This window comes from Amblyraja radiata, chromosome 25 (genome assembly GCF_010909765.2).
Source record: "Amblyraja radiata isolate CabotCenter1 chromosome 25, sAmbRad1.1.pri, whole genome shotgun sequence".
NCBI lineage: Eukaryota > Metazoa > Chordata > Chondrichthyes > Rajiformes > Rajidae > Amblyraja > Amblyraja radiata.
In genome coordinates this window covers 33,549,804-33,574,953 of record NC_045980.1, presented here as the reverse complement: position 1 = coordinate 33,574,953, position 25,150 = coordinate 33,549,804, and the positions used below count along the sequence as shown (strand labels likewise).

General features: G+C 49.6%; 1 protein-coding gene across 1 annotated transcript in view; it reads right to left on the bottom strand.

Annotated features, from left to right (window-relative positions):
• sez6l (seizure related 6 homolog like) overlaps positions 1-25,150 on the bottom strand; it is a 74,858-nt gene that overhangs the window by 24,256 nt on the left and 25,452 nt on the right. Inside the window, exons 6-11 of the mRNA XM_033043065.1 lie at positions 22,477-22,645; positions 18,315-18,481; positions 17,278-17,472; positions 13,858-13,996; positions 11,393-11,589; positions 5,376-5,570 (exon numbers count right to left, since the gene is read on the bottom strand). Of these exons, the coding sequence (XP_032898956.1) occupies positions 5,376-5,570; positions 11,393-11,589; positions 13,858-13,996; positions 17,278-17,472; positions 18,315-18,481; positions 22,477-22,645 (1,062 nt within the window). The remainder of the gene's footprint in view (positions 1-5,375; positions 5,571-11,392; positions 11,590-13,857; positions 13,997-17,277; positions 17,473-18,314; positions 18,482-22,476; positions 22,646-25,150) is intronic.

The window sequence follows — 25,150 nt, the reverse complement described above, 5'->3', positions numbered from 1 at the left end:
GCCACCACAGCCGTCTGTGGCAATGAATTCACCGCCCTCTGGCCAAAGAAATTCCTCCTCATCTACTGTTTAAAGGTACGTCCTTTTATTCTGAGGCCGCGGCTTCTGCTCCTGGACTCCCCCACTAGTTTAGTTTGCAAATACAGCTCGGAAACAGGTCCGGCGGGCCACCGAGTCCGCGCCGACCAGCGATCCCCGCACTGTCCTACACACACTAGGGAATTTTACATTCATACCAAGCCAATGAACCTACAAACCTGCACGTCTTTGGAGTGTGGGAGGAAACCGAAGATCTCTGAGAAAACCTATTTGGTCACGGGGAGAACGTGCAAACTCCGTACAGACAGCACCCGTAGTTGGGATTGAACCCGGGTCTCTGGGTTAAGGCAGCAACTCTACCACTGTGCTGGCACTAGTGGAACTATCCTCTCCACATCCACCCTATCCAGGCCTTTCACTATTCGGAGGTACACAAATAAGCTGGAGAAACTCAGCGGGTGCAGCAGCATCTATGGAGCGAAGGAAATAGGCAACGTTTCGGGCCGAAACCCTTCTTCAGACTGATGGGGGGTGGGGGGAGGGGAGAAGAAAGGAAAAAGGAGGAGGAGCCCGAAGGCTGGGGGATGGGAGGAGACAGCTCGAGGGCTGAGGAAGGGGAGGAGACAGCAAGGGCTAACAAAATTGGGAGAATTCAATGTTCATGCCCGCTGGATGCAGGCTCCCCAAGCGGAATATGAGGTGCTGTTCCTCCAATTTCTGGTGTTGCTCATTCTGGCCATGGAGGAGACCCAGGACAGAGAGGTCAGATTGGGAATGTGAGGGGGAGTTGAAGTGCTGATCCACCGGGAGATCAGGTTGGTTATTGCGGACCGAGCGGAGGTGTTCGGCGAAACGATCGCCCAACCTCCGCTTGTTCTCACCGATATAGATCTGCTGACATCTAGAGCAGCGGATGCAATAGATGAGGTTGGAGGAGATGCAGGTGAACCTCTGTCGCACCTGAAACGACTGCTTGGGTCCTTGAATGGAGCCTGAGTTTCTCCAGCTTTTTTGTGTACCTTCGATTTTCCACCATCTGCAGTTCCTTCTTAAACACTTTCACTATTCGGTATGATTCACTTCTGGTTTCTTCCTCAAGCTGTGAACTTATTGATTTTTATTCCTCTCATTAAAGGTGGTGATAGAACTACCAAAAGGTGTAGCCACGCTTAGTGATGGATCTAACGGGATCTGGGAAGGGAAATAATGTGTTTTGACAGGAAATTTTCATGCTCAGACGGATCTCCAAATCTTTTAGTTAGTTGCCTGAAGTCATGTTCCTCTCTGTTGATTTTAAAACCGTTACCTTAGATTAGTCTCGCCTATTCTATTTACGTTAAGAGTTTAAAGATGCAGAAGATATATCTTCTTTAAAGATAAAGAAACAGGCCCTTCGGCCCACCGAGTCTACGCCGACCAGCGATCCCCGCACACTAACACTATCCTACACACACTATCCTAGTGACAATTTACAATGTTACCGAAGCCAATTAACCGACAAACCTGTGCGTCTTTGGAGTGTGGGAGGAAACCGGAGCACCCGGGGAAAACCCACGCAGGTCACGGGGAGAACGTACTAATTCCGTACAGGCAGCACCCGTGGTCAGGATTGAACCCGGGTCTCTGGCGCTGCGAGGCAGCAACTCTACCGCTGCGCCACCGTGCCGCTTCCTGGCTCATACGATGAGCAAGAGGACAATAGACAATAGGTGCAGGAGTAGGCCATTCGGCCCTTCGAGCCAGCAGCGCCATTCAATGTGATCATGGCTGATCATCCCCAATCAGTACCCCGTTCCTGCCTTCTCCCCATATCCCCATATCTTTAAGAGCCCTATCTAGCTCACCTCTCCAAAGTTTCCAATGTATCCCAACATACTCTCGCCATTCATCATAGCAAGGGCTCCTGATATTGAGGATACAAGGATTTTATCCCCTGGAGCGCAGGGGACTAAGGGGTGATCCTATAGAAGTGTATAAAATCAAGTGGAGAAATGGTAGCATGAATGCACACAGTCTTTTACCCAGAGTAGGGGAATCGAGAACCAGAGGGCACAGGTTTAAGCTGGGAGGGAAAGATTTAATAGGAACCTGAGGGGTAACTTCTTCACACAGAGGGTGGTGGGTATATGGAACGAGCTGCCAGAGGAGGTAGTTGAGGCAGGTACTATAACAGGATTTAAAGGACATTTGGACAGGTACATGGATAAAAAAAGGTTTCGAGGAATGCGTAGGAAGGAACATCTTGCGTCTCTCAGGGATGAGAGGAATATGTCAAGTCAAGTCAAGTCAAGTCAAGTTTATTTGTCACATACACATACGAGATGTGCAGTGAAATGAAAGTGGCAATGCTCGCGGACTTTTGTGCAAAAGACAAACAACCAAACAACACATGGGCCAAACACTTGCAAATGGAGCTAGTTTTGATGGCTTAACTGATCCCATCTGCATGCATATGACCCATAACCCTCTGTTCCTGGTTAAGAAGGAACTGCAGATGCTGGAAAATCGAAGGTAGGCAAAAATGCTGGAAAAACTCAGCGGGTGCGGCAGCATCTATGGAGCGAAGGAAATAGGCAACGTTTCGGGTTCCGAAACGTTGCCCATTTCCTTCTCTCCATAGATGCTGCTGTACCCGCTGAGTTTCTCCAGCATTTTTGTGTACCATCTATTCCTGCACTTCCATGTGTCTCTCCCTCTTACACCACCCCTGGCAATGCGGTCCAGGCCCCCATTACTCTTGGTGTAAAAGAAACCCACTCCGCATATCTGCATTAAACTCCCCCCCCCCCCCCATCCCCCTCCCCCCCTCTCATCTTTACCCATACCCTGCAGTTTAAAACTTTGGGGAAAACGGTTTGGCCTCATAATTTTATATACCCCTATCAGGTCTCTCCTCGACCTCCGACGTTCCAGGTCTCTCCCACCTCCTCTCCTTGTGAGACAATCCAAATCTATCCTTGCGTTGTATTGCATGTTGGGAAGTCTAACCTGGGCAGGGCCTACACAGTGAACGGCAGGCCTCTGGGTAGTGTTGCAGAGCAGACGGATCTAGGAGTACAGGTGCATGGTTCCTTGAAGGTGGAGTCGCAGGTAGATAGGGTGGTCAAAAAGGCTTTTGGCACTTTGGCCCTCAATGTATTGAGTACCAAAGTTGGGAAGTCACGTTGCAGTTGTATAAGACGTCGGTGAAGCATTGTGTTCAGTTCTGGGAACCGTGTTATAGGAAAGATCTTGTCAAGCTGGAAAGGTCACAGGGAAGATTGATAAGGATGTTGCCAGGGCTAGAGGATCTGAGCTATCGGGAGAGATGGAGTAGGCTGGGACTCTATTCCTTGAAGCACAGGAGGATGAGGGGTGATCTTATAGAGGTGTATAAAATCATGAGAGGAATAGATCGGGTAGACGCACAGAGTCTCTTGCCCAGAGTAGGTGAATTGAGGACCAGAGGACATAGGTTCAAGGTGAAGGGGAAAAGATTTAATAGGAATCTGAGGGGTAACTTTTTCACACAAAGGGTGGTGGGTGAATGGAACGAGCTGCCAGAGGAGGTAGTTGAGGACTATCCCTACATTTAAGAAACAGTTAGACAGGTGCATGGATAGGACAGGTTTGGAGGGAAACGCGCCAAACGCGGGCAGCAGGCTTCCTTCAGCATTTTCTGATTTATCTAATTTTGCAATTTTTCTGATATTTAGCCTCGTAATCTCTACCCTGCCGCTCCACTTCAACAAATTGTCGATCCCAGTACGGTTTTATACAAACCCATGGGTGTGCAGGTCAATGTTACTTCATCTTTCCTCATTATACAACTCCCTCATCTCATTGCAACATAAAATCCATCCATTAGCAGAGACGTAAAGGAATTGGACACCGGGGCACGGTGGCGCAGCGGTAAAGTCGCTGCCTTACAGCGCTTGCAGTGCAGTGCCAGACACCCAGGTTCGATCCCGACTGCGGGCGCTGTCTGTATGGAGTTTGTACGTTCTCCCCGTGACCCGCGTGGGTTTTCTCCGAGATCTTCGGTTTCCTCCCACACTCCAAAGACATACAGCTCTTAGGGCTAACGGACTCAAGGGATATGGAGAGAAAGCAGGAACGGTGTACTGATTTTGGATGATCAGTGTCCCTAGTGTGTGTGTGTGTGTGTAGGATAGTGTTCGTGCGGGGGGGTGGGGGTCGCTGGTCGGCGCGGACACGGTGGGCCGAAGGGCCTGTTTCTGTGCGATACCTCTAAAACGAAAAAGTCAGGATTGACCCCGGGTCTCTGGTGCCGTGAGGCAGCACCTCGACCAGCCTAAAAATCATTTAAAAATTAAATATGAGGTGCAAAAGATAGGTGTCAGAACAGGTTTTAATAAATTCCAATATCAAATATCGTCCTGTATTATATTAACAATCTGTGACCTTTTTCGTAGAAGATTTCCCCGTCTCACTCCTGCTAGGATGTATTGCACGTTCCCCCAGCTGAGAGCAGAGTATTAATATAAGCAGTTCACATTCATCACACTGAAATATATGCTGGTGTTATCAATCATATTTATATCATCGGTCACTATGCCAGCTTGATAGATTGCTAGTGTTAAAAAAAACCTTAATTTTGGATATGGCTGCTGTCATTTTGTTCACGTTAGACTTGCAGAATTAGGCCATTTGGCCCATCAAGTCAACTTTAGTTTTGTTCAGTGTAGAGATTCAGAGCCTAAATTGGCCCTTCGGCCCACCGAGCCCTCGTCGACCAGCGATCCACGCACACTATCACTACCCTACACACACTAGGCACAATTGGAGTGTGGGAGGAAACCGAAGATAGGTTCATAGAGTGATACAGTGTCAAAACAGGCTCTTATGCCCAACTTGCCCACATTGGCCAACATGTCCCAGGTACACCAGTCCCACCTGCTTGCGTTTTGGTCCGTAACCCTCCAAACCCATCCTATCCATGTACCTAACTGTTTTCTAAACGTTGGGATAGTCCCTGCCTCAACTACCTCCTCTGGCAGCTCGTTCCATACACCCACCACCCTCTGTGTGGAAAAAGTTACCACTCGGATTCCTATTAAATCGTTCCATACGCACACCACCCTGTGTGTGTGAAAAACCCACCATACTTGGTCGGTGTATGGAACGAGCTGCCGGGAGGAGGTAGTTGAGGCAGATCTCGGAGAAACCCCGCGCAGGTCACGGGGAGAGCGTACAGCCTCCGTACAGACAGCACCCGTCGTCGGGATCGAACCCGGGCCTCCGGCGCTGCGGGCGCTGTAAAGGAAGCAACTCTACCGCTGCGCCAACGTGGCCGCACTCCACTGTACCTCCGAACGACACGACAGCTTACTTACTTTTCTCACAGAATGGAGGATCGCTGCTCCACGTCAGGTCCCACTGGCACGTGAGCGTGTCGCTCCCCAGGATGTCGTAGCCTGGGTCGCACTGGAAGGTGGTCATCGTCCCGCGCACCATCTCCCTGTGAGACGTGGTTTTCCAGCCGTTGGGAATCTCCGGAAGGTCGGAGCACGTGTCGTTCCGAGACATCTCTGCGAGGAGAGGACACAAATGGCGGGGTTGGAAACCCAAAGGTCAAGTCATGGAGTCATGCAGCAAGGAGATGGCCCAACTTGCCCGTGCCCACCAAGATGCCCCATCTACGCCAGTCCCATTTGCCCGCGTCAGGTCCATCATGTTCTTAAAGTATAAAGTATCCTTTATTGTTATTCAGGCATTTCAGTCTGAACGAAATTGCATACCTTGCACTCACGACATAGAATAAAATAACAGAACGCACAATAAACACAGTTTAACATCCACCACAGTGAGTCTTCCAGGCACCTCCTCAAACCCCTGTCCCACGGTACGAGTTCATTCCAAGAGTTCTCCCGAGTTTGCCCGGATTCGAACTCGGAGATTTACGGTAATGGCCGCTCGTCGGTACTCGAGGCTCTCGTGGACATTTTTCATCATGTTGAAAAATCTTCACGAGTCTTCCCGCGCTTACCTGCCGTTAGCGAGTCTTCCCGAGTACCTGCCGTTAGCGCTAAGAGATGTCCCCGAGCTCCGACGTACCCGCTACGTTCATTCTCCGTGCTTACCACGAGTTTGATTTTTTTTTTAAACTCGGGAGAGCTCTTGGAATGAGCTCGTACCGTGGGACAGGGCTATCTCTGTGATGGAAGGCAAAAAGTCTTAAAGTCCTTGTCTCTTCCCTCCTTGTTCTCCCTCCGCATTGAGGCGATCCAGTCAACTGAAACATCCTATCACCAACTGTAGTGCGATCCTGAGATACTATCTACCTCCCAGCTCAGACCATCACGCAAACCAACCTCCCTTCCATTGACTCCATCTACACCTCACGCTCCATCTACACCTCGGCAAGGCCAGCAGCATAATCAAGGACCAGTCTCACCCCCGGCCACTCCCTCTTCTCCCCTCTCCCACCAGGCAAGAGGTACAGAAGTGTGAAAACGCACACCTCCAGATTCAGGGACAGTTTCTTCCCAGCTGTTATCAGGCAACTGAACCATCCCACCACCAACTAGAGATCGGTCCTGAACTATCAGCTACCTCATTGGAGACCCTCGGACTGTCGACAATCAGACTTTGAATTATCCCTCAGCATGGAACAGTGCATTTCATAGCGGAGTTGGCGCCGACCTGTAGGGGGTATGGCTGCCTAGCCTGCAGCTGTCTGTTTTTCATTTCTTTTTCTTATTTTTAGTTAGTTTAGTGTTTTGTTTTTAAGGAGTTCTAGCTTTTTTATGTGTGGGGGAGGGGGGGGGGGGGCGGAAGAGGGAAACTAATTTTCAGGGTCCCTACCTGGTCGGAGATGCAGCTTTTCTCCGGGCTGCACTTTCGACCCGTCCTCGCGGCCTACCAGCGGGCCTGGAGAGGCATTTCCTGAGGGGACCGCCCGGAGCCTCGGCATCGGCATCGGCGGCAGCTGCGGAGCTGCGGGTCCGAGGAGCGAGGGGACCGCCCGGAGCCTCGGCATCGGCGGCGGCGGCGGAGCTGCGGGTGTGAGGACGGCGGTGCAGCGCTGGAGCGCCATTGCGGGGCGGACGGTGCCTTGCCTGGGTCGCCGCGCTGGAACTCCGGTGAGCTGGGACCGGCGTTAAAAACATCGCGGAGTGCGGGCGGCGGCGCTGAACTTTCCATCGGGAGCCTGGGATCTCGCGACGAGATCGCCAGTTGAGCTCCATTCGGCGCGGCCTTGTCGGCTCCGGAAGCCACGGTCTCGAGTAGGGAGGCGGCCGTTCCAGGGTTCCCAGGCCGCTGAGAGGACTCTCCCGACGCCGGAACATCATCACCCGGCGAGGACGGCCTGGAACATCGGGCCTCCGTAGAGGCAACTGTGGAGGCCTCAATAGGCCCGACTATGGGTGGACATTGGGGATGGGACTGGACTTTGTGCCTTCACTCATAATGGGAACCATTGTGGGGGAATGTTTTCATGTTAAAGCTATTTATTATTGTTATGTTTGTATTCTTTCTTATGTGCTGCATTGGCAAAAGGAATTTCACTACATCTAGGTGTATGTGACAATAAATCAACCTTTGAACCTTTGAACCTTTGAACCTTTGGAGTCAGGGGATATGGGGATGGTCAGAAATGTTGGAGAAACTCAGCGGGTGAGGCAGCATCTATGGACCGAAGGAATAGGTGACGTTTCGGGTCGAGACCCTGCTTCAGACTCCGTTTCGGGTCAAGACCCGAAACGTCACATAGAACATAGAACATAGTCACCTATTCCTTCGCTCCATGGATGCTGCCTCACCCGCTGAGTTTCTCCAGCATTTTTATCTACCTTCCATCTTTCCCAAATAGAAGGAATAGGTGACGTTTCGGGTCGAGACCCTTCTTCAGATAAGGGGATATATGGGGAGAAGGCAGGAGGAACGGGGGTGCTGATTGTGGACGATCAGCCATGATCACAGTGAATGGCGGTGCTGGCTCGAAGGGCCGAATGGCCTACTCCTGCACCTATTGTCTATTGTCTATTGTCTCGGTTCGAGACCCTTCTTCAGGTAAGGGGATATGGGGAGAAGGCAGGAACGGGGGTACTGATTCAATGTGGACGATCAGCCATGATCACAGTGAATGGCGGTGCTGGCTTGAAGGACCGAATGGCCTACTCCTGCACCTATTGTCTATTGTCTATTGTCATTTGGGAAGAGGAGGGGAGGAAACGAGAATCTATTCAGAGAGTAAATGAAGTAGTATGAAAACGCAGTGGGTGCCTGGCTGAACATCTAAAGTTGTGAGTTAGTTCCACGCCTTTTCTCCTTCGCATAGATCACTCAGGCTTCAGTGTGCATGTTTATATCGGAGGAGCCAAGACTAAATTAGTATCTTGCACATCATTGCCAACAAATTTACTGTCCTGTAATTATACAGCTTAAAAATGTGCATGAATGATTTAGACTAATTGCAGCCCTTAGATGTGTTTATACGCAAAAATCTCAGTTATTGCTGGTGTGAATGTGTTAAAAAATACTCACCTGACAGGCAAATGGACAGCACCAATTATTAAGGGAAGAAACTTTCTCAGGGAAACATATATTCTATGGAATAAATGCCACCAGATGATTTTCTCAACAAAGAGATTATTTTTGTTTAGTTCGTGACGCAGCTCTCTAAGACTTTGGTCAGGCCGTATTTGGAGTATTGCGTGCAGTTCTGGTTACCCCCCCCCCCCCCGTTGCAGGAAGGAGGTGGGGGCTTTGGAGAGGGTGGTTTACCCGACTGCTGAAGATAGACACAGAATGCTGGCTGGGGTCACTCAGCGGGACAGGCAGCGTCTCTGGAGAAAAGGAATGGGTGACCTTTCGGGTCGAGACCCTTCTTCAGACTCCGCGCCGACCAGCGATCCCCCCCGTACACTAGGTCTATCCTAAACACGGACAATTTACGGAAGCCAATTAACCTACAAACCTGCACGTCTTTGGAATGTGGGAGGAAACCGGAGCACCCGGAGAAAACCCACGCGGCCACACTCCGTACAGACAAGCATCCGCAGTCAGAATCGAACCTGGGACTCTGGCGCTGTAAGGCAGCAACTCTACCAGCTACGAGGAAGCGAGCGGGTAAGATCATCCTTCACCCTGGCCACAAGCTCTTTGAATCACTTCCCTCTGGAAGGCGACTCCGGACTGTCAAAGCTGCCACAGTAGCCATAAAAACAGATTTTTTTTCCACGATCATCCACAATCAGTACCCCGTTCCTGCCTTCTCCCCATATCCCCTGACTCCGCTATCTTTAAGAGCCCTATCTAGCTCTCTCTAGAAAGTATCCAGCGAACCGGCCTCCACCGCCCTCTGAGGCAGAGAATTCCACAGACTCACAACTCTCAGTGTGAAAAAGTGTTTCCTCGTCTCCGTGGCTAATCATCCACAATCAGTACCCCGTTCCTGCCTTCTCCCTATATCCCCTGACTCCGCTATCTTCACTATCCAGGCCTTTCACTATTCGTCAATTAAAGTCGGGTTACAAAGAGAATCACAAGTGTCCCTTTTAAACGGATGATGTCTGTAATTTTGACATTACTTTTCTCACAGAATTTAACATTCATTGAGCAGTTATAAAAAGAAATGATACCAAAGCAGTTGCATATACTGTGATTTCGAATGCTTGCTCGTGACTTCGTGACTTCGTGACATTACCCTTCCCATTATTAACATCATTGTGTGTCACGACTGTTGTGATTCTTGTTACGTTAGTTGCAAAAGCAGGTCTTCGTTTCAAGGTCAAGGCTATCGCTCGTAGCTTTGCCTCACAAACTGGGCTAATTGGAATCTGTCATGAAATCTATAGAGCCGGGGACAGGAATGCTTTTTATTCCAGCTGTTTCATTTATTTCAAGAGGCCTCGGATACAAAACGCAGGAAGGTAACACGAAGCTGGTCGGGCCGCGTGGGTGTGTGGTGGTGGTGGTGGGGGGGGGGGGGGATTAGCGTGAGCAGTTTTGGACCACCATATCCGAGGAAGGATGTGCTGGCTCTGGAGAGGGTCCAGAGGAGGTTTTACAAGAACGATCCCAGGAATGAAGTGGCTCATCATGTGATGAGCGTTTGTCGGCGCTGGGCCTGTGCTCGCTGGAGTTTAGAAGAATGAGGGGGGGGGGTGGGGGGGACCTCATTCAAACATACCAAAACAGTGAAAGCCTTAGATAGAGTGGATGTGGAGAGGATGTTTCCACTAGTGGGAGAGTCTAGGACCAGAGGTCGCAGTCAGAATTAAAGGACGTTCCTGTAGGTAGGAGGTGAGGAGGAATTTCTTTAGTCAGAGGGTGATGAATCTGTGGAATCCTTTGCCACAGAAGGCTGTGGAGGCCAAGTCAGTGGATATTTTTTAAGGCAGAGGTAGACAGATTCTTGATTAGTACGGGTGTCAGAGGTTACGGGGAGAAGGCAGTAGAATGGGGTTAGGAGGGAGGGATAGATTGAATGGTGGAGTACACTTGATGGGCCGAATGGGCTAATTCTCCTCCTATCACTTATGACCTTATGATTCCGTGTAAAAGTTTGCGGCATCTCAACGCTGTGGAGAGTGCCTGAATCTCCCCTTGGACAATCTCTACTGCAGACCTCGCTCTCCCCACCACTCTGCCCCGTCTCCTTCCACCTCGATTCCTTCCTCTGGCTTCACAATTCACAATTCCTCCACCCTTCTCTCTCACATTGCGTCTTTTCACCTCTGGCCTGCGTACAAACCATCTGCCTATCTTTAGAGCGCCAACGCTCTCGCCTGTATCCACCCATCACTCGCCAGCCTTCGTCCTGTCCCCACCTCTCTTCCAGCTTCCTCCCACCGCCCCCAAGCCCCCACCCCAATCAAAAGACAATAGGTGCAGGAGTAGGCCATTCGGCCCTTCGAGCCAGCACCACCATTCAATGTGATCGTGGCTGATCATTCCCAATCAGTACCCCGTTCCTGCCTTCTCCCCATAATCCCCTGACTCCGCTATTTTTAAGAGCCCTATCTAGCTCTCTCTTGAACGCACCCAGAGAACCGGCCTCCACCGCCCTCTGAAGCAGAGAATTCCACAGACTCACCACTCTCTGTGAGAAAGAGTGTTTCCTCGTCTCCGTTCTAAATGGCTTACCCCTTATTCTTAAACTGTGGCCCCTGGTTCTGGACTCCCCCAACATCGGGAACATGTTTCCTGCCTCTAGCGTGTCCGCGGTGAGGATCAAACCCATGGTCTCTGGTGCCGTGAGGCAGCAACTCTACCGCTGCACCACCCTGTTTCATCAAGACTCTAAGCCCCATTAAAAAAAGTAGGCTATTGTGCCAACGTTTAATTGCCTCAACCCCCCCCCCCCCCTCGCCACCCCCCTTCCCAAAAATAGCATTCCACGTACCGTAATAGTTCATGATAAATCCCTGGCCCTTCCCAAAAATTAATCCTGCAGGATCGGAATGGAATCTGACGGTAAGATCGGACGTGGTGGAATAAACCTTCAAGGGGGCATTGGTTCCAACAAATTGGCCCAGGATCCTCATGGTTAGGTCGTCTCCGTCGTACAGCGACAGTATATCACTGTTGGTGAGGTTCAGGCTGCACAAGAGGATGCAAAGGTGACAAGGGTGAACACTTCCAATCCTCTCCGCTCAATTTACTTGCATTTCATTTCAGGGATACAGCACGGAAACAGGCCCTTCGGCCCACCGAGTCCGCACCGACCGACCACACACCCACACACCCACACACCCACACACCCACACCCCCACACCCCCACACCCCCACACCCCCACACCCACACACCCCCACACCCCCACACACCCACCCACACACCCACCCACCCACCCCACCACACACACACACACACACACACACACACACACACACACACACACACACACACACACACACACACACACACACACACACACACACACACACACACACACACACACACACACACACACACACACACTTACCAAGCCCATTAACCTACGAACCTGCACGTCTTCAGAGTGTGGGAGGAAACCGAAGATCTCGGAGAAAACCCGCGCAGGTCACGGGGGAGAACGTACAAACTCCGTACAGACAGCGCCCGTAGTCAGGATCAAACCCGGGTCTCTGGCGAGTGTGAGGCAGCAACTCTACCGCTGCGCCACCGTGCCGCCCAAATTCTTGCTCCAAAGCTACTGTACCACACCAGAGTGCAGCCATAGGTTCACAAGCCATTCTCTTTACCCAGTTTGACCATTCTGCCCATCAAGTTTATTCTGCCTTTCAACCATGGCTCATTTATCTCTCCCTCTCAACCTCATTCTCCTGCCTTCTCCCCATAACCCCTGACACTCGTACCAATCAAGAACCTGCACCCCCATGGCATCTGTGGACTGTGGAACAACCTTGTCGTCCGTTGTTTCTGACTAGCTCCTTGGTTTTTGGACAATAGACAATAGGTGCAGGAGTAGGCCATTTGGCCCTTCGAGCCAGCACCGCCATTCAATGTGATCATGGCTGATCACCCCCAATCAATAGCCCGTTCCTGCCTTCTCCCCATATCTCCTGACTCTTTAAGAGCCCTATCTAGCTCTCTCTTGAAAGTATCCAGACAACCGGCCTCCACCTCCCTCTGAGGCAGAGAATTCCACAGACTCACAACTCTCTGTGTGAAAAAGTGTTTCAACATCTCCGTTCTAAATGGCTTACCCCTTATTCTTAAACTGTGGCCCCTGGTTCTGGACTCCCCCAACATCGGGAACATGTTTCCTGCCTCTAGCGTGTCCTTTTCACCGGGTTGACCCTGTTCATCATCTTCTCCGAGTACTTGTGCTTTCTCTGTGAAGAACCATTTCCTAATAACTTGTCCCAGAGTTATAATTTATTAGTTTGAGCCCATGTAATCCATTGGTTATCTCAGGGGTGTCTTCAGAATTAACCTAGACTTATCTCGGCCAATGTACGCACAAATATCGGAAACACTCATCGGTTGAAATTCCACCTTCCTCATTGGTGACCCTCGGACTATCCTTGATTGGACTTTGCTGGCTTCACCTTGCACCAAATGTTACTCCCTCATCATGTGTCTGTACACTGCAAATGGGTCAATTGGAATCATGTGTTGTCTTTCCGCTGACTGGTTAGCACGCAACAAAAGCTTTTCACTGTACCTCGGTACACGTGACAATAAACTGAACTGTAAGACAAGTGTTTAGAATGGCTGTAAGGTGGTTTGGGATGTTGTGAACTCCACTGGAGGGATGCAGGCTTTCGTGCTTGTTTACCCGACGATGTTTGAGTCCCATCGGGGTGAGATACTTTCTCTCGCGGTTCACGGACTGGCCAGCCGCCTGCCACTTCTGCGGGCTGTGAGAGTCTGTGTTCCTCGTGTACACGGAGTGTGTGAGGCTGCAGCCCCCTGCTCCAATATCTAGAGGGGCTGCTCCTTGCCTTCTGGCTGCACTTCACACCCACCATTCTCATCTGTGCGTAGGGGAGAGGGTTTGGGGCTGAGGATGTCCTGGTCGGGTTGCCCCTGGGACGGGCCAAGCTGGCCATCCATCCGCAAGTCACGGCGCCGGGCGGAAGAGGGCTCTGCCCGAGCCGGCTGCCTTGCCCCCTTTTCCGGGGTTACGTCCACGCCCGGATGGTGTTAGGGACGGGACTACGCGCTGTCCACGGGATTTCTGGGACCGCTGGGCACCGTGGGGGGTGGAATGGATTGGGTGAAATATTGATTTCATATTTCCAGGATATTTGTTTATTTTGCATTATGGTGGTGGGATTGGTTGTATTTTGTGCATGCATTTGTGTAAATAGTTAACGACAATTATTTTTGGTTAAAAAAAAAAAGGGGGTTGAGATACTCACAGTTGAACGTCGAGCAACACTCGCTTGTCCTCGCCCACGTGGATCCTCCAGATACAGTCCTCTCCTTCATCGTACGGCTCGGGCCAGTTTGGTGAGAGGAGGACCCCCGCCTGGCTGTTCAGCTCTCCACCGCACAGGGCTAAAGGACGGACAGCAGAGGACAGAGTGAGCGGGGCAGAAGGTACACGAGCCTGAACACTAACGTCCAGGTTCAGGGACAGCTTCTTCCCTGCAGCCATCAGGCTGTTAAACACTACAACCTCAAATCAACTCTGAACTACATAGAAAACAAACAAACAATAACAGTGCAATAACACCAATAATAGGTGCAGGAGTAGGCCATTCGGCCCTTCATATAACCATATAACATATAACAATTACAGCACGGAAACAGGCCATCTCGACCCTTCTAGTCCGTGCCGAACACGTATTCTCCCCTAGTCCCATATACCTGCGCTCAGACCATAACCCTCCATTCCTTTCCCGTCCATATAACTATCCAATTTATTTTTAAATGATAAAAACGAACCTGCCTCCACCACCTTCCCTGGAAGCTCATTCCACACAGCCACCACTCTCTGAGTAAAGAAGTTCCCCCTCATGTTACCCCTAAACCTCTGTCCCTTAATTCTCAAGTCATGTCCCCTTGTTTGAATCTTCCCTACTCTCAGTGGGAAAAGCTTATCCACGTCAACTCTGTCTATCCCTCTCATCATTTTAAAGACCTCTATCAAGTCCCCCCTTAACCTTCTGCGCTCCAAAGAATAAAGCCCTAACTTGTTCAACCTTTCTATGTAACTTAGTTGCTGAAACCCAGGCAACATTCTAGTAAATCTCCTCTGTACTCTCTCTATTTTGTTGACATCCTTCCTATAATTAGGCGACCAAAATTGTACCCCATACTCCAGAATCTTTATACTCCTCAAGCACTTCATTTACTCCATGCTGCCTATAATTATTGTAGATCTCCCTCTTTTTCCGAACCGTGTCCAATTTCCCTTGAAAACCATGGCTCTTTCCAATTTTTACTATTTCCTTTCAACCGAACAGGGACATAAAGATTCTGTACTCTTAAAATTTCACCTTTAAATGTACTCCATTTCTCTTCCACATCTTTCCCATAAAACAAAATGTCCCAATTTACTCCTTTTAAATCCTTTCGCATCTCCTCAAAGTTAGCCTTTCTCCAATCAAAAATCACAACCCTAGGTCCGGTTCTGACCCTCTCCATAATTATATTGAAACTAATGGCATTGTGATCACTGGTCCCGAACTGTTCCCCAATGCATACCTCTGCCACCTGACCCGTCTCATTTCCTAACAGGAGGTCCAGCACCGCCCCTTCTCTAGTAGGTACTTCTATGTATTGCTGCACACATTTTACAAACTCCAACCCATCCAGCCCATTTACAGAATGTGTTTCCCAGTCTATGTGTGGAAAATTGAAATCTCCCACAATCACTACCTTGTGCTTACTACTAATATCTGCAATCTCCTTACATATTTGCTCTTCCAATTCTCGCTCCCCATTTGGCGGTCTATAATACACCTCTATAAGTGTTGCTACCCCTTTCCCATTTCTCAGTTCCACCCAAATAGCCTCCCTAGACGAGCCCTCTAATCTATCCTGCCAAAGCACTGCTGTGATATCTTCCCTGATAAGTAATGCAACACCTCCACCTCTTGCCCCTCCAATTCTATCACACCTGAAGCAACGAAATCCTGGAATATTTAGTTTCCAATCACAGCCCTCCTGCAACCATGTTTCACTGATCGCCACAACATCATACTTCCAGGTGTCAATCCAGGCTCTAAGTTCATCCACCTTTCTTACAATGCTCCTAGCATTAAAATATACACATTTAAGAAACCCACCCTCTCTTATACTCTGTTTATTGTCTTTTTCTTCTCTCTCCCCTACATTTTGGGTCAGAGTGCTACCATTCTCTGCCTCCTGCCTCACACACTGACTGCTAGCTTTCCCAATTTCAAGCAAGCACCGCCATTCAATGTGATCACGGCTGATCATCCCCAATCAGTACCCCGTTCCTGCCTTCTCCCCATATCCCCTGACTCCGCTATCTATAAGAGCCCCATCTAGCTCTCTCTTGAAAGCATCCAGAGAACTGGCCTCCACCGCCCTCCGAGGCAGAGAATTCCACAGACTCACAACTCTCTGGGTGAAAAAGTGGGTCCTCGTCTCCGTTCTAAATGGCTTACCCCTTATTCTTAAACTGTGGCCCCTGGTTCTGGACTCCCCCCAACATCAGGAACATGTTTCCTGCCTCTGGCATGTCCAAACCCTAGTGTCCCTGTCTCACTTGGGAAACCTGAACGGAAACCTCTGGAGACTTTGCGCCCCGCCCAAGGTTTCCGTGCGGTTCCCGGAGGTTTTTGTCAGTCTCCCTACCCGCTTCCAATACCTGCAACCTCCGGCAACCACCTGCAACCTCCGGGAACCGCACGGAAACCTTGGGTGGGGCGCAAAGTCTCCAGAGGTTTCCATTCAGGTTTCCTAAGTGGGACAGGGGCATTAATAATCTTATATGTTTCAATAAGATCCCCTCTCATCATTTCCTAATTCCAGACTGCACAAGCCCAGCCGCTCCATTCTCTCAGCATATGATAGTCCCGCCACCCCGGGAATTAACCTGGTGAACCTGGTTTTGTTCGATTTGTTACTAACACCTATGAGAGAGAAGCGAGTGTCACAAAACTTCTGAATTCTCTGGGGTGGAACCCTCTCCAAGACAGACGTGAAGCTCACCGTTTGACCTGTTTTTACAAAATGTTAAATGGTCAGCTCGACATACACAGCCTGAAGACTGCAACAACCAGGTTCAGGAATAGCTACTTCCCCTCAGCCATCAGGCTATTAAACCTGGCTCGGACAAAACTCTGATTATTAGCAACCACTTTCTGTTATATGCACTACCAGTTTATTTATTCATGTGTGTATATATTTATATCATGGTATATGGACACATTTATCTGTTTTGTAGTAAATGCCTACTATTTTCTGTGTGCTTAAGCAAAGCAAGAATTTCATTGTCCTATACAGGGACACATGACAATAACCTCACTTGAACTTGAACTTGACCTACACCAAACCCAAACCAATTAGGAGCAGACGAGGGCACTCGATCCAATTTGTGATCCCAGCTACAAAGACAGATGTGTACAGCAATTTGTTCTTCCCCCGCACAATTAAAGCATGGAATCTCCACCCAACTATAGTTACCTAACCAGATGCAACTAAATTTAAAGTAGCTCTTTCTTCCCAATAACCCTTTCTGGCTTAAGCCCTCCCTTCACCACCTCCAGTTTAAATTCCATTTGGAATATTTTGGAGGACCAAGAAACCAAGAACCTACGCTGCACTCCCTCAATAGCAAGTGTTTGCAACAGTCAGAACTTTACCTCTACAGAGCGGTTCCGTTCCGTTCCAGTAAGGGTCCCTGATGTCGATGCACTCGATGGTGGGTGATCCATGCTCCATGGTGTAACCAGGGTCGCAGCTGAACTCCACCGCCGATCCGACGCTGTAGGAAGGGCTGGTCGTGGTGAAGTTCCCATTCTGCAGGTACGGCTCGAAACAGTGCCCACGCTCGAAGGCTGGCGGGGGAACAAGACATTGCCGCGCTCAGTTGGGGAGAGAGAGAAAAAAGCATGCGACGACTGAGATGGACGCAAAAGTGCTGGAGGAACTCAGTGGGTCAAGCAGCATCTCTGGAGGTAGACAAAATTGCTGGAGAAACTCAGCGGGTGCGGCAGCATCTATGGAGCGAAGGAAAGAGGCAACGTTTCGTCCTTCGGACGAAACGTTGCCTCTTTCCTTCGCTCCATAGATGCTGCCGCACCCGCTGAGTTTCTCCAGCAATTTCGTCCACCTTCGATTCTCCAACATCTGCAGTTCCTTCTTGAACAGCATCTCTGGAGGAAAGGAATAGGTGACGTTTCGGGTCACAGACAATAGGTGCAGGAACCCTTCGAGCCAGCACCGCCATTCACTGTGATCATGGCTGATCATCCACAATCAGTACCCCGTTCCTCCCCACATCCCCTGACTCCGCTATCTTCAAGAGCTCAATCTAACTCTCTCTTGAAAGTATCCGGAGAATTGGCCTCCACTGCCTTCTGAGGCAGAGAATTCCACAGATTCACCAGTCTCTGGGTGGAAAAGTTTTTCCTCATCTCCGTTCTTCAGACCGATCAACCCAAGGTCATAAGCGATAGGAGTAGAATTAGGCCATTCGGCCCGTCAAGTCTACTCCGCCATTCAATTCACGGGTTTTGTACGCCTCTATCAGATCACCCCTCATCCTCCTGCGCTCCAAGTCCTAGCCTGCTCGACCTCTCCCTATAGTCCAGGCCCCTCGAGTCCTGGCAACATCTTTGAGCTGAGAGTCCATTGCCCCAAAGGATTGCAGGATTTGAACTGAAACATTATTTCCTACCTTCGTACCGAATGTTGAACCCTCCCCCTGTTGCCGTCTCATCGGAGGTGAACTCGACTTGGACAAAGCGCCCGTTGCTGATCAGACCTTCCAGAGGGAAATATTCGTTCCGTGAGGAGTCGTACAACACGGCGGAGGTGGTGTCCTGTCCGTTGTAGATGATGAGTCTAAGCAACAAAGGAGAAAATCAGGGAGCTGTGAAGCTGATCGGATGAAGTACAGTTTGGTCAGTTTAGTTCGAAGATAGCCACAAAAAGCTGGATTAACTCAGTGGGTCAAACAACATCTCTGGAGAAAAGGAATAGAGTGATAGAGTCGTGTCCAAACCCATAATAATCTTATATGTTTCAATATGTTCTTTGATACGGCATTGGACCAGAAATGCTTCATGCCAACCAGACACCTGGTAGTTATTGATACTGGGTTGGTATTTTACCGAGGTATGTGAATTAGTTTTTTTTGTACTTAATTTGATATCTTATATTGAAAATATAATGGAAGGGCTGGTCGTGGTGAAGTTCCCATTCTGCAGGTACGGCTCGACAGATGGCACAATGGGCTAAGTGTTCGGCTGGCAACCGGAAGGTGGCCGGTTCGATCCCGCTTGGAGTGCATACTGTCGTTGTGTCCTTGGGCAAGACACTTCACCCACCTTTGCCTGTGTGTGTGGATGTAATTATGTGAAGCACTTTGGGGTCAATGCAAGTTGACTAAAAATGTGCTATATAAATAAAGAAATTATTATTAATTATTATAATAAGATCCCCTCTCATCCTTCTAAATTCCAGAGTGTACAAGCCCAGTCGCTCCATTCTCTCAGCATGGGACAGTCCCGCCATCCCGGGAATTATTGAATTGAATCATTTTCTATGGAATGAGTTGCTGGAGCAGGTTGATGTGACAGATATTATAATAGCATTTGAAAGATATTTGGCCAGGACAGGTTTCGATTACTTTGGTTTAGAGATACAGCGCGGATACAGGCCCCCCGGCCCACTAACCAGCCATCCCCACACTTCAACACAAGCCTACACACACGAGCCACGATCAAGATGGCGGCGCTGCCTTAGCAGCTGCGGCTCGCCTGCAGTCCGTTTGTTTTTTCTTTTTTTGTTTGTTCTTTTGTCCTGTTTTAGTTAATTTTTGGTTTTATTTATTATGTTGTGTGTGGGGGGGGGGGGGGGGGGGGGGGGAGAAACGTGTTTTTGGTCTCTTCCTTCGGGGGTTGCGACTTCTCTTGTCGTATCCCCCGTGTCCGTCTCCGTCTGCGCCGAGGCCTAATGGCGGAGCTGGCGGCCTCGGAGCTGGGGCAGCGTTCCAGCGGCAACATCGGAGCTGTGGCGTTCCGGCGGCAGCTGCGACCCGACCTCGGAGGACGACAGCGTCGGGAACTCACAGGTCGCCTCGGAGCAGAGGGAGAACAAGGAGGGAAGAGACAAGGACTTTAAGATTTTTGCCTTCCATCACAGTGAGGAGGTGCCTGGTGAACTCACTGTGGTGGATGTTAAATTTGTATTTATTGTGTGTTTTTGTCATTTTTATTATATGTATGACTGCAAGGCAACGAAATTTCGTTCAGACCGAAGTGTCTGAATTACAATAAAGGCTACTTTACACTTATACCAAGTGTACAAACCCAATTAACCATCAAACCTGCACGTCTTTGGAGTGTGGGAGAAAACCGAAGATCACGGGGCAGGTCACGGGGGAGAACGTACAGACTCCGCACAGACAGCGCCCGTGGTCGGGATCCAACCCGGGTCTCCGGTGCTGTAAGAGCTGCAAGGCAGCAACTCTACCGCGGTCCAGTCACAGGTTGAGAGGGATACGGGCCAAACGCATGCAGATGGGGCCAGCGTAGATGGGCATAGTGGTCGGCGTGGGCAAGTTGGGCAGATGGGCCTGTTTCTGCAGTGTACGACTCTATTACAAAGAACTATACTACCATCCCATCACTCACCTCATCTATCCTTTATACATTTTCTTCAGGTCTTTAATTGCATTGCTGGCATAAGAGGTTTCAACTCCTTCTGGTTTTGTTAACTATCGATTAGCTTGTTCTGTTGCGAGACTCTATGATGCTGTAGACATGATCTGGCCCTTCCAACCTCACCATGAACTTTACCTCCAACATCTGACGCATTTGGTAACATTTTAGTCCGTGAATGTCACGTCTGACTCATGGCAATATCAGCTCTGTCTCCGACATCTTATCCGACCCACTCATTTGAAAAAGGCTTCTGACTTTTATTAACAGTTGGCGGTCTAGTTTAGATTAGTTTTAGAGACACAGCTCCAGGAAACAGGCCCTTCGGCCCACCGAGTCCGTGCCGACCAGCGATCCCCGCACACTAACACTACCCTGCACACACTAGGGACAATTTACACTTACACCAAGCCAGTTAACCCACAAAGCGAAGATCTCGGATAATACCCGCGCAGGTCACGGGGAGAACGTGCAAACTCCGTACAGGCAGCACCCGTAGTCGGGATCGAACCCGGGTCTCCGGCGCTGTGAGGCAGCAGCTCCACCGTGCTGCCCTAAAGTATTGTCCATTTCATTATTATATTATCTAATAGTTTATTTAATTAGCACCTTCATTATCAATTACATAATTCCGAAAAGTTAATCGTGAATTTAAATGAATGCATAATTTTATAATTCGTTATTATTTTTTTACATTTCTTTGAATTATTTGATGCTCCTTCACCTGCTTCAACGTGTGTGACGTGAGGGTGGACAAAATAGCTATTGTTCAGAGGAAGCTAATTGTAGCCAGAGTTTAAATGTATTTAGTATGGTTTCAGGGGGAGTTCTTTACAATGAAGCAGGATCATTCAGTGAAAGATATAATCCTGTCCCTATTATTCATATTCCCCCTGACTAATTTTCCACTTGTCATATGCATCATTTCACAGCATATTCAGTTGCAATATATCACCTCGATAGAAGGATTTCAGGAGAAGATATTGCCTCTCTGGCAAGTAGCAATATTAACAAACAATTAACAAACAAACAAATGGCGATCGCTTCGCCCAACACCTCCGCTCGTTTCGCAATAACCAACCTGATCTCCCGGTGGCTCAGCACTTCAACTCCCCCTCCCATTCCCAATCCGACCTTTCTGTCCTGGGCCTCCTCCATGGCCAGAGCGAGTCCCACCGTAAATTGGAGGAGCAGCACCTCATATTCCGCTTGGGCAGTTCACACCCCAGCGGGTATGAACATTGACTTCTTCAATTTCAGGTAGTCCCTGCTTTCTCCCTTCTTCCCCTCCCATTACCAGCTCTCCCACAGCCCACTGTCTCCGCCTCTTCCTTTCTTCTACCCCCCCCCCCCCACATCAGTCTGAAGAAGTGTCTCGAGCCGAAACGTTGCCTATTTCCTTCGCTCCATAGATGCTGCCGCACCCACTGAGTTTCTCCAGCATTTTTGTCTACCTTCGATTTTCCAGCATCTGCAGTTCCTTCTTAAACAAATAATTAAGTTCTGTCGCATTTAATACTCCCTTGCGCAGCGATTGAGTACGTGTAGGTTATTGGCAGACACCAACCATTTTACTTTTGAGGTACGGCATGGAAACAGGCCATTCGGCCCTTTGAGCCAGCACTGCCATTCAATTTGATCATGGCTGATCATCCACAATCAGTACCCCATTCCTGCTTTCTCCCCATATCACTTGATTCCTACAGCCCTAAGAGCTAAATCTAACTCTCTCCAATTTGTTCCCAATTTAATTAGAGATACAGTAGAGATAGAGATACAGCGCGGAAACAGGCCCTTCGACCCACCGGGTCCGCGCCGACCAGCGATCCCCGCACACTGACACCATCCTACACACACTAGGGACAATTTTTACATTTGTAGCCAGCCAATTAACCTACAAACCTGCTCATCTTTAGAGTGCGGGTTGAAACCGGAGCGCCTGGAGAAAACCCACGCGGGTCACGGGGAGAACGTACAAACTCCGCACAGACAAGCACCCATGGTCTGGATCGAACACGGGTCTCTGGCGCCGTGAAGCGGCAACTCTACCGCTGCGCCAACGTGCGCTCAAGAGAGAGAGAGAGAGTGCATCACCTGGTGAAAGTTCATCGCAGCAACAGCAGCAACTTGAGGTGAGGGAGGCAAGGAAGAGGGGGGGCCAGCACCTACTCTTACCTGTCCTCCTTCCCAGCTAGTGAAACCTTCTCAAAATGCATGTGGAACTTCTGCCCTTTGGTTCCTGCGATGGTCCAAGTGCAGGTCTGGTTGTTGCTGTAGTTGGCGGGGTAATTGGGCGACAGCACTCTTCCTATGGTGCCGTTAGATATCGTCCCACCGCAGAGCGCTGAGGAGAGAAGAAGCAGGGAGGGTGCGTGTTGTTTAGGGAAACCATTTATCCCCCCCACTCTCCCCCCCCCCCCCTGGTTCCCATCCCCTCCATCCACCCACCAGTTTACTCCCCCTTCATGTGCGTAGGTATTTGTGGAGTTGAAGGTAGTTCTTGCAACTGCATATCGACAGCCATTTGATCAATTTCCCTCCTGGGATAAAAACAGTTCTATCGTATCGTATCCTCGCAACGCCAGAGACCCGGGTTCGATCCCGACTCATCATCGGCGGTCACTGGAAACGAGTACGACTGTCCTCTCGTGGAGGACGCCTGTGCGGGACTTTGTTTAACGCGGGGAGACTGGTGCACAGACAGCCACCCCTCGGTCCTTGACAGATCTGGGTCGGGATCCAGTGGCGTGGAGTCCAAGACGACCGGAGACCCTTTTCTGCTGCAGCCTTCATCCGCCTTCCCAGCCCGTTGTGACGCTCCACTAAGGTCAGCCATCGTCCTCCGCCTGTTCCACCGTTGAGGTCTTGGTTGGATTGGCTCTTTGTCAGAGACCTCCCCCTCGACCTTACCGCCATGGGTGGCCCTACCAGGAGCATAGCTCCAGACGGCATCGCTCTCAGGATCTCAGGTCCACACAAGCTTCTCCACCACGACAAGGTGACAATCCACCGAGTGTCGATCCCGACTGCAGGTGCTGTCTGTGTGGAGTTTGCACGTTCTCCCCGTGACCTGCGTGGGTTTTCTATGAGATCTTCGGTTTCCTCCCACACTCCAAAGACGCACGGGTTTGTAGGTTAATTGGCTTGGTGGAGTCAGTCAGTCTACCCCACGACGGAAGGAGGAGCCACAGAGAAGAAGGATCTCCTGTGGCATTCTGTGCTGCATCTTTATGCCTGTTTTAGAGGACGGTTTAACCTTGGAGGAAGACACACATGCACACTCATACATACACACACTCATGCACACACACACGCGCGCACACACACACACATTCGCGCACACATACATACAGTATGGACACACACAAATGCACACACACACACACATGCATATGGACACATACATACATACACACACACATGCACACACACACACGCATATGCAGACACATACATACATACATACACACACACACACACACGCATATGCAGACACATACATGACACAGTCCTCAAAACACTTCACTGGCTTCCCATCTCCCACCGGATCATCTACAAAATCCTGGTCCTCACCTACAAAGCCCTCCACCATCTGGCCCCCACATATCTCATTGACCTCCTCTCCCCCTACCAACCCTCACGGTCCCTCAGATCCACATCAGCCGGTCTCCTCTCCATCCACAAGTCCAACCTCCGCAGTTTTGGGGACAGAGCCTTCTCCAGGGCAGCTCCCAGGCTCTGGAACTCCCTCCCCCAACTGATCCGCAATTCCGTGTCCCTCCCCATCTTCCAGTCCCGCCTCAAGACCCATCTCTTCACCTCTGCCTATCCTTAGCCCCACGTCCCCGTCCCTTTTCATCTGTGCATTAATTGCCTCATGCTGTGTTTTGTATTGAATTCTGTCTTTACTTTGTGTACTAGTCATGTCTCTACTATTTATTTCATTCCCCTTACATGTTTTTCCTATACATGCTCAATTTTTGTAAGGTGTCCTTGAGACTCTTGAAAGGCGCCCATAAATAAAATGTATTATTATTATTATTATACATACATACACACACACACGCGCACACACACACATTCACGCACACATACATGCACACGGTATGGACACACACAAATGCACACACACACACACATGCATATGCAGACACATACATACATACACACACACACACACACACACACACACACATGCATATGCAGGCACATACATACATACACACACACACACACACACACATGCATATGCAGACACATACATACACACACACACACACACACACATGCATATGCAGACACATACATACATACACACACACACACACACACACACACACACACACACACACACACATGCATATGCAGGCACATACATACATACACACACACACACACACACACATGCATATGCAGGCACATACATACATACACACACACACACACACACACATGCATATGCAGACACATACACACACACACACACACACACACACACACACACACACACACACACACACACACACACACACACACACACACACACACACACACACACACACACACACACACACACACACACACACACACACACACACACACACAGTCTGAAGGTGCCAACTCAAAACGTCACCTATCCATGTTCTCCAGAGATGCTGCCTGACCCGCTGAGATACTCCAGCATTCTGCATCAATTTCAATGTAGTTTATCGTGTAGCACTAATGTAGAACATGGATAGGTGACGTTTCGAGTTGGCACCTTCTTCAGAGTGTGTGTGTGTGTGTGTGTGTGTGTGTGTGTGTGTGTGTGTGTGTGTGTGTGTGTCATATGGTCATAAGGAGTAGGAGT